A 14,054-nucleotide genomic window follows, 5' to 3' on the forward strand; every position below is an offset into this window, starting at 1 on the left:
TTCCAAAATTCATTTGGCTGTACACATCCTGTTGGATCAAAATGTAAAAACTGCCTGTTAGCAACATTTGCTATTTCAGATGATTCTGCTTCAAAGCTACACCCACTTCCATGTCTTAGACTGCTGTTCTCATCCAACTTATTTTCAACCTCTTATACCTGGTTAGTTAGCTGAAGAACATTTTCTTCTCACACACCCACTCGGTCAGGCACACTTTTTACTTCATTTATACACTTGGCATATTCAGAACTGTTTTTACTGTCAAACAATTTGTGGTCATATACACATATAGACTCTACTGCCACTATTTTGACCTCTACCTTCTGTACACTTTCTTGTCAAATCAACCCTTTGTGTGTTTCCAATAGCAACATTTTTCAAGGCATCTGTTAATTCACTTTTTACAGTTTTAATGGATTGTTGGCAGTTATTCTCAACTTGAGAAATTTTGCCATCTTCTTTACTTTCTAATGACTTCATACCATTTTTCCACATTTCTTTTAAAACCGTAGTTTGCTTTTCAGTTTTTTCACTAAAATCACTTGTTTGCTTTTCGAGTTTTTCATCAAGTATATTGATTTTCTAAACAGTTGTTTCAGCCATATTAGCATGTGGTTTATTCCCATCTTTCATAGAACCCAATAATGTTGCAAACATTTCTTGCATACCTCCAGGCTCTATTTTCTGCATTACTGTTTCCTGTTCACATAATTCCACCGGTACTATACCAAATTTGGTATCCGCATTTAACACACTTGATTAAGTAACACTACCAAAATATTCTACTTCACTGCCTGTAAATAACAAAGAAATGTTGTCAAAAATCTCCTCTTTTACTTTAACATCTACTCCTCCTTTCTGTTCAGGTGTGCTAGTTTGTGAAGCATTTACAATGAATGAGAGTGCGCGCGCGCACACACACACACACACACACACACACACACACACACACACACACACACACACACAACAAATGTAACAAGCTTATCTTTCGTTGAATGCTGCAGCCTCAGCGTGCTGACACTGGGAGTCAGACTTCCTTCGTCTGCCGTAAAGGTTTCAGGGTCCCCGCTTGTCGTGTAAGTTGGCAGTGCTGCCCTGCTGCTTGTTGATATTGCTGTGACTCCATCTACTGCTTCGATGTGCCCTGGTTGTTATTGTGACTGTTTAACATCATCTTCTTTCGTGTAAGTCTCTCCAGTGACTCGAAATGGGTTCCATTCAAAATTCTGCGTGTATCGATTTATTAAGTTTTTCATTATCATTCACTATATGATCTTTCACAAAATACCTCTCAACTAAGGATTCAATGTACTATGGCTTTTTAACTGCTTTCCCAGCTGGTGCATCATGTACAGCGGCACGGTTTTTTCCATCCTTTTTACCAGCACCTGTCTGAACTTGTCTCAGCAGATCACTGGTAGGAAAGCCGAGCAGAAACCTACCGTACAGCAGCTCGCACTAGGCTGACTATGACATAACTGTTCTAAAAATTGGGAAAAGGTTTTTAATTATGAATGAAAGGTAGAAACACTGGCAAAACTTTGGTATATTCTGAAGTTGATAATTACACATTCACTGCCAAGCCCATGCTAATCCTAACACAGCCATGCACAATACCTTTCATTCCTGTTAGCAGGTTTATGGTAACCTATTTCTTGAAATCTGAACAGCTACTAAACAAGAATTGTTCTTAAATGAAAATGCTCGCCACACTATTATGTTTATCGGTGTCTAATGCAGTCAAGTTTTTGCTCACCAATTTACTTAATATGCCACGTGGGTTTACTGTCTTATCTCATACACAAAATTACTTTAAAAAATCCGTACTTTCTAAAAGAAACACACTGATAGAAATATGCCTTCACTTTAAAATGCTTTTGAAACATGTAGCACAAATAAAACCGGCAAACTATAACTTCTTTCGGAGCTCATACTGTACATGACTGTACCTTCTGGGCTCAGACTACTTAAGACTGCTGTAAGCATTCTGTATCTCCGAGAGGAAAGACGCGCCAAGAATACTCTGTTCTCATTGGTCAGTTTTCTTTAAGGCCAATAGAAAAACATCATTCTCCCGCACTAGTCCGTGCTTTTCATGACTAACCAATCAACAAATAACACACTTTCATCCTGTACTTTTCCCGAAATAAATATGTAACATTTTGATATTTGTATTATACTTTACGTTATTAACTATTTTCATTTGCACTCGAATTAGCTTTCCTTTTACCATAAACTTACTTAACATATAATGATACAAAATTCTCAGTCATCTGAATTCACACTGTTTGAAAACTTTCTGTTACTACAGCATTCATGAGTAGAACAAGGATTTACATATTTACGTTAGATCACATTCACGCATCATTCACACAACTAAAAACAATACAGAACTGTACAAACATAAATAAGCAAAAAAGCCTTCAAGAAGTAAACCGAACAATTCACAAAAACATTGTCTTGACCTGTTTCTTGAATGTCTCTGTCCGCTACTGTACTCCGGTGGATGAAAATTAGAACTATGTACTCAACTGAACCCGCTTCTGACCATCTGTCACTGTGCACGCATGAGTCATTCTCCCAATACACAGGCTCTAGATAGGAGCGATATAAGATGTCATGCGTCAAGCATTATTCTAGGATTGCTTCTTTAAACTGAATGTCATAATAATATTGATATAGCCTAATCCTTGAAGTATCAAAAGATAAAAAGAATTATTTACCCTTGCAGGTTTCTCGACAGTGCTTCATTTTTCCATGATGATCCCATGGACGGTGTTGTACGGCTGACTCGTATGATGCTGCATTATAAGTATCCGAAATACCTCGAGGATGGCTACGAAGCCCTCTCGTCACACCCTCCTGTTATTTACAGTAGTGTTGCTTCACCTCTAGGAGTTGTTCAACATATCTGCCGTCAGGTAAACCTTTTGTATTTTATGTAAAAGCACTTAATCGTCATAATACAACAAAATAAAAGAATAACTTATACCTAGTTTTGTCGTCTTATTTTTTCTGTCACTAGACAGCTTGGCTTCCTTGCAGGATGGGAGTAAAAAAAAAGAAAAGAAAAAGAAGTGTGTAATGCAGATGTTCAGTTACTGTACAGTGGAGACAATTTTGTATTTGTATCTGGTGGAGGAGGCACTTAACTGTTGTGGATAGTATAGCTAGATCATTTGGCCCACACTAGATTTTATTTTGAAGGGATGTCATTGATTTGGTATTAGATAATTTATTGTAGACTGCTGCCAGGCTATATATCCTCCAAAAAGTTACTGTGTTTGAAATCTCTTATGATATTTCTGTCGTGTTTATTACTTTTTTTATCTTCTTAAAAAGAAAAGTTGGTGGTGGTGTTGTACGTAATGAAGCTTTTTTTTCATGTGAATTATGGTGTTAAGTTGAAGAAAAAATTTCAATGTTTCATTAAATCTGTGGTGTACGATTCATTTATCACAAATCAATAGTCCAGATTTAATGCATTCATATGAGTTGAAATGAAAAATGTAAGTGCCATTTTTCTGAGAACATGTATTCTGTGTTTCTGCATTCTCAGTACTCTGTTGCACATTCCTAGACTTGTTCCAAGTGTCAAATCAGAGAGAAAATGTTTTAGGCATTCATTACTAGAAGGTGCCTGGTCTGTGTGTCAAGCAGTGCTTCGCTCAGGAGTTCAATCAGTTAAAACTATGAACCCATTCCATGTAATTCCAGTGCACGCAACTGACTTCTTTGATTTTAAAGGTGCTGCTGAAAAATTGTTGTCAATGTTAGTATGTAAAATCTCCAAATTCAGTATGATCAAAGTGTCTTATAGTCATCCATCTCAAGTAGCTATTTAAAATTCTAATTCCGAAACAGAAGAATGGAAAAATGTCAGTTTACTTAAGAGGAAAGACCATGGCAGACACAGGCTATGCCATACTTCTTTCCATGCCATATTTATTAGCTGCAAAACAGAAAGCACTGTTGAGTTGCCGTTTCTTTAACAGCATGAGAGTTTACCGTAAACTTTGCAACATCTGATCACAATAATGGAGTTGTATAAGAAACAAGTTAATACTCAGGGGTGTTTTTTTTTTTGTGAATTTAATCTTGTTATGCTGCAGACATGTGAAAGAATTAAGAAATGATTTTTGTTGATTACAGTTCTGCTAGTTTAAATATTATTGCTTTACTCCTCTACTTGTATTATCACAAGTAAAACATAGTGCCTGTGTATTAATGGCACTTGGAACTGTTAGGATTAGGACTTGAAATTACGGCAACAACACATGTGTAACGAACAACTTTATTCACAAAGGACCGCACACTGAACAAGGAACACAAACAGACAGAGAACACACACTGTTAGGACAGCTGTGTATATAACATCATCTGTGGACACCAACAATATTATGTGGCGGTAAAATTTGAAACTCAACATGCCCCCTCAATTTTTACACACAGATATAAATCAATGAACCTGAGTCCTTAAGTTTGTGGTTCTAGGTTTGCAGTCAGAGTCCAACAACACACACCTCGTGCTTCGGTGCAGGAAGGGCCTTTGTCAGCTCATCTGCTACCATGTCTTCTGTTGACCGATATTCCAGTTTCAGTGGATAATCTTGCAGGGCCTGGCGAATGAAGTGGTACTTTATGTGAATATGTTTTATCTTTGAGTGGAAAACTGGATTATTTGCCAATTTTCCAGCTGACTGGTTGTCATTGAACAGTACAATGTTTGACAGCTCCTCTAAACCCAGCTCCTTCACACAGGTTGATAGGTGAATTGCCTCCTTTGCTGCTTCTGAGATACTCATATACTCAGCCTCAGTTGATGAGAGAGCGACGGTCCTCTGCTTGCATGAACAGCATGAGATTGCTGACTTGCACAGGTTGAAGTTGCAACCAGTATACGACTTCCTGTCAGCATCTGCAAAACCGAATATTCCCTCTTTATCCTAGTTTCTTGTCAGTTGTTCCCTTGAGGTATCTAAGGATTCGTTTAGCTGCCTGCCAGTGAACAAGATTATGGCTGTTGTATTGGCTTAGCTTGTTGATTGCATGGCATATAGCAGGTAGAGTGCCAGTGGCGATGTATGTTAACGCTCCGGGCAGTTCCCTGAACGGATACTGAGTCCCATCCACTATACTTGCAGCTGCAACATCCAGTTTGATCCTGTTCACCAACAGGATTCTTACGGGCTTGCAGTCATCCATTCGGAATCAGTGTAAAACTTCTCTGATGTTGCCACTTTGACACAGCGTGCGTTTGTCAACAGACTGATTTACGTCAATGCCCAGGTAGCATTTCAGAGGACCAAGACCCTTGACGTCGAATCTGGCAGATAACTTGTCCTGGATCTGCCTTGTCCTTTCCGGACACCCACACACGATAGGTACTTAAACAGTCTGAGTAGCCTACGAAGATTCTTTGGTTGCCTCTCAGATCAAACTTCCCCTTGTTTGGCGATTTGTCCAGGATGATGACACTTTCACTCAATACATGAAGGTGTGACAGGTCTGGTGCCTTCTCCGTCCACTTTTCATATGGAGTTCCACCTGAAAGTCCTTTGGTTAGTCAGCGATTTCGGATGTGGTTGTCTGTGTTAATAGCTTCGGCCCAAAGTGATGGTGGCTGTCCAGACTCCAGCATCATGCAGCGAGCCACTTCAGCCAAGGATCAGTTCTTTTGTTCGGCAACACCATTCTGTTGTGGTGTATAAGGAACTGTTCAACGTCGCTGTATTCCTGCCGCTCGGAAGATGGAGTCCATCCTTTCATTGGAATATTCCTTGCCGTTATCTGACTGGAAAGATTTGATTTTACATCCAGTCTGATTTTCAGCAAAGTTCTTGAATTCAACAAATCTGTCCACAACTTCCCCCTTGTGTCGAAGAAAGTAGACTTGACACCATCTGCAGTGGTCATCTATGAAGGTTACAAAATATCTTGCACCACCTAGAGATTTTTCTCTCATTGGCCCAAAGACATCTGAATGTACTAACTCCAGAAGGGCACTTTTGTTTTCATCCCGCTTGGTGAAGGGGTGGATGTGATCTTCCCTTCAAGGCATAAGCACTTGGTGAAGTCTGCATCACTGAATTTCAAGCCTGTCACATACTCATCCTTGAGAATTCTAATCATGTCTCCAGAGTTCAAGTGTGCTAATTGAGCTTGCCAGATTTGCGTGTCACATTTCATAATTTTTGTCTCGGCACTGTACAGGCTTTTGGGCTTTTTTCATGCAAGTAAAACAGGTTACCAACTCTGTTTGCAATCACCTTAACTTTATCGTTAGTGTCCCTTATAACTGCGTGATTTTTCTCAAAGGTAACAGTGTGATTGCTGTCCACAACCTTCGCGACTGAAGTTAGATTAGTTCCGAGTTTTGGCACATACAAAGTGTTTTTCAGCTTAATGGAGTTCGTATCACTGACTGAGATTTTGATGCGTATGTCACCTTTAGCTGTCACTTGCGTAGCACTGTTGTCTGCAAGCGTTAAACTTTCTTGCGCTTTGGTTACGCTTGTAAGCACTTCAGGGTCGTTACACATGGGTGATGTGCACCCACTGTTTATTCACCTCAAAATGTTTGGTTCAAGAGACTTCGGAGAATGTTCGCTAATGGAAAAACAGCAATGAGCTTCATCAACTTTATTTGGAGCTTTTGCAATTAGCTTTCTTTTGAAGGAACACTCTTCTTCTTTGTGGCCTTTCTCGTTGCAAAAACTACACCTGAATGATGATTTTTCCCGCCTTTGCTTCTGTTTTGATTTTTGTTCCGATTTGGCACAGTCATTTAAGGCACCTTTTGATTTGTTCACGAAATGTTTAGGCCTGACCGGTTTGACAAACATTGCAGCACTCGCATTTTCACTGTCTTTCTGAACTCCCACATTGTTTTCTTCCAAGATTTTCACTTTTAGTGTCTTGACATCAACTAGGTTATCACGAGATTCGATTACACACCTAAAATTATTGTAACTTTCTGGCAATGTGTAGAGCAACATTATTGACAATAAATCACCGTTTGTATTGACGTCCATTGCTTGTAATTTGTCCACTGCATTGAAGAATTCATTAAGATGCTGTGTTACATGGTCACTAGGTTGCAACTTGTGAAGAGTAAGGCGTTTCAGTAGTGTTGCTTTGTGAGCAGGTCCTTTGGATGCATAAATTGATTCAAGTTTGAGCCATACCTTACGTGATGTACTGCAGTTCTTCCCTTGCTTCAGTTCCGTGGGGCTGGTGGATAGAATGAGGTTTGCCTTCACCTTCCTGTCTGCAGTTAACCACGCTTTGTAAGCGGCTTGTGCAGCAGCGCCTTCACCAGTCACTGCAGGTTGCGGTATGTCTCCAGATACATACCCCAGCATGTCGTTCTTGATGAGTACTGCTTCGACTTGAATTCTCCATGCGTCTCCATGAGCTCTTGATGTTCATACAAGTGGCTCTCTTTTCTCCAAAGGTCTCTTCAATTTTCCTGTAGGCTGTATCTATCGTACCCCTAGTGTGATAAGCCTCTACATCCTTACATTTGTCCCCTAGCCATGCCTGCTTAGCCATTTTGCGCTTCCTGTCGATCTCATTTTGGAGACGTTTGTATTCCTTTTTGCCTTACTGCATTTTTATATTTTCTCCTTTCATCAATTCAATTCAATATTTCTTGTGTTACCCAAGGATTTCTACTAGCCCTCATCTTTTTACCTACTTGATCCTCAGCTGCCTTCACTACTTCATCCCTCAAAGCTACCCATTCTTCTTCTGCTGTATTTATTTCCACTGTTCCTGTCAATTGTTGCCTTATTCTCTCCCTGAAGATCTGTACAACCTCTGGTTCTTTTAGTTTATCCAGGTCCCATCTCCTTAAATTCCCACCTTTTTGCAGTTTCTTCAGTTTTAATCTACAGTTCATAACCAATAGATTGTGGGCAGAGTCCACATCTGCCCCTGGAAATGTCTTACAATTTAAAACCTGGTTCCTAAATCTCTGTCTTAACATTATAAAATCTATCTGATACCTTTTATTATCTCCAGGATTCTTCCGTGTAATCCATCTAGTTAGGCTGACCACCAGTCAGCCCAAAAATGGGGCAGAGTATGCTGCCACTCCAGCATCGCTCCCAGTGCAGCGCCAGACACAACATTTGTGTGGTACATGAAACCCCCTAGTACAAGTGAGCAGCTAATAAGACTCACATAGAAACAATAACCACAAAAAGATTGATTTGTTCTTTTGAGTGTGGCCCACTTTTAGGGCTAAATGATAAATTGAGACAGTAGTCATATTCGATTTAACATAAACCTGAGATTGTTTGAACCATGCAAACATATGCACTAATTGGAAAATTATAAAATTAGAGGAAAGGTAAACAATGCTTCATTACTCACCTGTGATATAGGAAACAGAGCTGGGTTGCCACAAGTTCTGGAAATCAGGAAATATCAAATTTATTAGGGGCATTTGGGTGGAAAAAAACTGGAAAAATCTTGTTTTTGTCTTGGTAGCTGTAAAGGTTTGTTTACTGAGAAGTTATGTATCATCACTGGCTTGGCACAGCTTAGTACACGCATCGCTTCCCGACTCTCTCATTCTTATTGCTTCTCCCCTTTCTACCATTTCCTTCAGCTTCTAGTCAGTGTTCCACCACTTTTTTCCTCTAGCCTAGCAGCTGCCGACGAGAGGCATGGAGGCATGAGGAGTGGTTTGTTTGTATATGATTCTCAGAGACTGTTGACACAGTGGCCAGAGATGGCAGTCGTGTGCACAAGTTGTGTTTGAGTGATTGTATGAAAATGTGTGAGCTCTCATTTTCTGACAAAGCCTATGGCCAAAAATTTCATTATGAGAATGTTAGTGTCATTTCTATTTGCCTGTCTGCGGCTCGGCGATCATCTTTACAGTGAGTTGCTACCTATTCTGATTCATACTGATTCTCTGAGTATTCAAGCAACTTACCTGTTGCATGGATTGATCACGATGGTCTCATCAACATGGTGTCTGTGACATGTTAATAGCTGGCCACACGAGTGGATTTCCATAACAGGCCAAAACCGTAGGTCATTGCTGTGGGTATCTATAACAGATCAGGCTTGCCAATCTCAAGCCATTCAGTTCCCACTAACGTGCAGACCTCCCCCCCCCCCCCCCCCCCCCCCCCCCCCCCCCATGAACCATGGACCTTGCCGTTGGTGTGGAGGCTTATGTGCCTCAGCGATACAGATAGCCGTACTGTAGGTGCAACCACGATGGAGGGGTATCTGCTGAGAAGCCAGACAAACATGTGGTTCCTGAAGAGGGGCAGCAGCCTTTTCAGTAGTTGCAGGGGCTACAGTCTGGATGATTGACTGATCTGGCCTTGTAACACTAACCAAAACAGCCTTACTGTGCAGGTACTGCGAATGGCAGAAAGTAAGGGGAAACTACAGCCGTCATTTTTCCTGAGGGCATGCAGCTTTACTGTATGGTAAAATGACGATGGCGTCCTCTTGGGTAAAATATTCTGGAGGTAAAATAGTCTAGCATTCAGATCTTCGGGCGGGGACTACTCAGGAGGACGTCGTTATCAGGAGAAAGAAAACTGGCGTTCTACGGATCGGAGCGTGGAATGCCCGATTCCTTGATCGGGCAGGTAGGTTAGAAAATTTAAAAAGTTAAATGGATAGGTTAAAGTTAGTTATAGTCGGAATTAGTGAAGTTTGGTGGTAGGAGGAACAAGACTTTTGGTCAGGTGATTACAGGTTTATAAATTCAATATCCAATAGGGGTAATGCAGGAATAGGTTTAATAATGAATTTAAAAAATAGGAGTGTGTGTAAGCTACTACAAACAGCATAGTGAACGCAATATTGTGGCCAAGATAGACACGAAGCCCACACCTACTACAGTAGTACAAGTTTATATGCCAACTAGCTCTGCAGATGACGAAGAAATTGATGAAATGTATTATGAGATAAAAGAAATTATTCATATAGGAAAGGGAGATGAAAATTTAATAGTCGTGGGTGACTGGAATTCGAGAGTAGGAAAAGAGAGAGAAGGTTGTATACATGGAAGAACCCTGGAGATACTAAAAGGTATCAGATAAATTATATAATGGTAAGACAGAGATTTAGGAACCAGGTTTTAAATTGTAAGACATTTCCAGGGGCAGATGTGGACTCTGCCCACAATCTATTGGTTATGAACTGTAGATTAAAACTGAAGAAACTGCAAAAAGGTGGGAATTTAAGGAGATGGGACCTGGATAAACTAAAAGAACCAGAGGTTGTACAGATCTTCAGGGAGAGAATAAGGCAACAATTGACAGGAACAGTGGAAATAAATACAGCAGAAGAAGAATGGGTAGCTTTGAGGGATGAAGTAGTGAAGGCAGCTGAGGATCAAGTAGGTAAAAAGATGAGGGCTAGTAGAAAGCCTTGGGTAACAAAAGAAATATTGAATTTAATTGATGAAAGGAGAAAATATAAAAATGCAGTAAATGAAGCAGGCAAAAAGAAATACAAACATCTCAAAAATGAGATCGACAGGAAGTGCAAAATGGCTAAGCAGGCATGGCTAGGGGATAAATGTAAGGATATAGAAGCTTATCTCACTAGGGGTAAGATAGATACTGCCTACAGGAAAATTAAAGAGACCTTTGGAGAAAAGAGAACCACTTGCACGAATATCAAGAGCTCAGATGGAAACCCAGATCTAAGCAAAGAAGGGAAAGCAGAAAGGTGGGGTCTATACAAGGGCGATCTACTTGAGGACAATATTATGAAAATGGAAGAGGATGTAGATGAAGATGAAATGAGAGATATGATACTGCGTGAAGAGTTTGACAGAGCACTGAAAGACCTAAGCTGAAACAAAGCCCCAGGAATAGACAACATTCGATTAGAACTACTGATAGCCTTGGGAGAGCCAGCCCTGACAAAACTCTACCATCTGGTGAGCAAGATCTATAATACAGGCGAAATACCCCCAGACTTCAAGAAGAATATAATAATGCCAATCCCAAAGAAAGCCGGTGTTGACAGATGTGAAATTTGCTGAACTATCAGTTTAATAAGCCAGGGCTGCAAAATACTAAAACGAATTCTTTACATACAAATGGAAAAAACTGGTAGAAGCCGATCTTGGGGAAGAACAGTTTAGATTCCGTAGAAATGTTGGGAACATGTGAGGCAATACTGACCCTACAACTTATCTTAGAAAATAGATTAAGGAAAGGCAAACCTATGTTTCTAGCATTTGTAGACTTAGAGACAGCTTTTGATAATGCTGACTGGAATACTCTCTTTAAAATTCTGAAGGTGGCAGGGGTAAAATACAGGGAGCGAAAGGCTATTTACAATTTGTACAGAAAGCAGATGACAGTTATAAGAGTCGAGGGGCTTGAAAGCGAAGCAGTGGTTGGGAAGGGAGTGAAACAGGGTTGTAGCCTCTCCCAATGTTATTCAATCTGTATATTGAGCAAGCAGTGAAGGAAACAAAGAAAAATTTGGAGTAGGTGTTAAACTCCATGGAGAAGAAATAAAAACTTTGAGGTTTGCCGATGACATTATAATTCTGTCACAGACAGCAACGCACTAGGAAGAGCAGTTGAATGGAATGGACAGTGTCTTGAAAGGAGAATATAAGATGAACATCAACAAAAGCAAAACAAGGATAATGGAATGTAGTCGAATAAAGTCGGGTGATGCTGAGGGAATTAGATTAGGAAATGAGACACTTAAAGTAGTAAAGGAGTTTTGCTATCTGGGGAGCAAAATAATTGATAATGGTCGAAGTAGAGAGGATATCAAATGTAGACTGGCAATCACAAGGAAAGCGTTTCTGAAGAAGAGAAATTTGTTAACATCGAGTATTGATTTAAGTGTGAGGAAGTCATTTCTGAAAGTATTTGTTTCCATGTATGGAAGTGAAACATGGACAATAACTAGTTTGGACAAGAAGAGAATAGAAGCTTTCGAAATATGGTGCTACAGAAGAATGCTGAAGATTAGATGGGTAGATCACGTAAATAATGAGGGGGGGATTGGTTGGTAGGACATGTTCTGAGGCATCAAGGGATCACCAATTTAGTAGTGGAGGGCAGCTTGAAGGGTAAAAATCGTAGAGGGATACCAAGAGATGAATATACTAAGCAGATTCAGAAGGATGTAGGTTGCAGTAGGTACTGGGAAATGAAGAAGCTTGCACAGGATAGAGTAGCATGGAGAGCTGCATCAACCAGTCTCAGGACTGAAGACCACACAACAACAACATCCATGGACCCAGAGGCCGAGGGCAATGGTTTTCAAGAATTATGATTGTCTCACTGCAAGTATATTGTACAGTGTGGTGTTTTATAGATGTTCTGTTTATTCTAGTACATTTTGGCACTTCAAAAGTAGTTTATATTTTAGAAAGTATGGATGATGAGAAGAAAAATTGTCAGTGCCTGGGAGTTTTTATGCTATGTACTCAGGTATTTCTTGAACGAAAAAGCACACATTACCTGTAAAATAATAGAAATAACAGAGTGGTTAATAACCAACAATTACAAACATAGTAGAACCATCATTTCATTGGCAGTCACATATAGTGTTGGTTTACACAACTTCTCCCTGCCATGTACACTTCTTTCAAGAGGCCTACATTTTTCTGAGGTTATTTCTGAAATCAGTGAAGGTATTTTAAATCTGTCTTGCGGCTCCAACGAAATGCATATTTTTGTCACAAAAGGTTTGTTGAAATATATGACATCAGTGGTCTTAATGAAACATATATACTATTTCACTTGCTTTCTCCATCTGGAAACAGTTCATCACAAAAGATGTTGATGTTTGTACGTAAGATTTTTGGCCACACATTTGGAAGCACAGAAGTCCTTTTCTTTTTGTCAACTTAAGTCATTAGTTACCATTGAGATCCCAGAATTTGTCAGGGAAAAGTGCTAAAACTAGTGTGGCAGTCAGGGGATTTCACATGGGTAAACTTGTTGCAACCCTGCAGATGTTTGCCCTCCAGTGTCAATAAACAGGGAACTGATTTGATCTGGCTGGGATTAAGTAAAGTCGGAGGTGCCGTAGAATTCTGTTCTGGGTTCATTGCTTTTATTAATTTGTATCAGTGATTGACCACTAAAAGTGGTACCGGATCTGAGGATGATCATTGTTGCCCGTTGCCCGAAATCGATAGTCCAAGGACAATGTCATGTGATTGTAGACTGGAAATGTCAGATGGACAATAGGGCATACCTACCCCAATAGAACTGTGCTTAGTTAAGTATTATGGGGTTCAAATCAACCTTTGTTTGGGGACAGCTTTCTCTCTCTCTCCCCCCCCCCCCCCCCCCCCTCCCCAAACTGAAAATCAAAAAAGAAATTCCTGATGGCTATTACGCTTTAGCTATGTCTTATTGGTTAAGTGAGCACTAGCAACTGGGAAATAGAGTAGCACCAATATCATCCAGATTTTCATTTTATTTTTAAAAATAATTAAACATAGAAATGGAAATGTCATTAGTTTTATGTGTGTTAACACCTGTCTCTCTTCACATCAGCTGAATTCATTCACTTTTTTGTGTTTTCTTCCATACGTTTCATCAGTGACAAGCCAATTTGTATTAGCATTTTGTCCTTTTAACAGTTGGGTTTGCCAATGTTCTGTGTTCGCCCAGTGCCTTGCAACACAATGTTTGGATCGCAGCAGAAAATTGATGTCGCTGCCCTTGAGAGGCTTATGGAAGAAGATGCTGCCGGAGGGCGGATCCCTCTTATTGTTTTGGCAGATGCAGGTAATAACATATGGAAGAAAAAAGGGATTTTTATCATATTTAAAAATTGCTTTAAATGTTCCAATTCTTGTACTTCTTTCTATATGTTGCACTGTTTCATTATGCAAGTAACTTTGAAAATGATATATTGATTTAATGATAAGTAATTGGTGTTTGAGCTGTTTCCAGAGTTCCAACTTGAAAACAACTAAAAAAAAGTGATAAGATGAATGCAGGCAAGTTCAAGTAACCTCACTTGCCATTTTTTGTTTGATGTCTGAATTCTGTAGCAACTGATGTACTGATTTTTTTAAA

General features: G+C 39.8%; 1 protein-coding gene across 1 annotated transcript in view; it reads left to right on the forward strand.

The window, feature by feature from the left end:
• The window catches only part of LOC126335104 (putative pyridoxal-dependent decarboxylase domain-containing protein 2), a 103,638-nt gene that overhangs the window by 25,137 nt on the left and 64,447 nt on the right, over positions 1–14,054 (forward strand). Inside the window, exons 4-5 of the mRNA XM_049998041.1 lie at positions 2,735–2,924; positions 13,613–13,760. Coding sequence (XP_049853998.1) covers positions 2,735–2,924; positions 13,613–13,760 — 338 coding nt within the window. The remainder of the gene's footprint in view (positions 1–2,734; positions 2,925–13,612; positions 13,761–14,054) is intronic.

The sequence above is a fragment of the Schistocerca gregaria genome, chromosome 2, assembly GCF_023897955.1.
Source record: "Schistocerca gregaria isolate iqSchGreg1 chromosome 2, iqSchGreg1.2, whole genome shotgun sequence".
In the NCBI taxonomy this organism is placed as follows: Eukaryota; Metazoa; Arthropoda; class Insecta; order Orthoptera; family Acrididae; genus Schistocerca; species Schistocerca gregaria.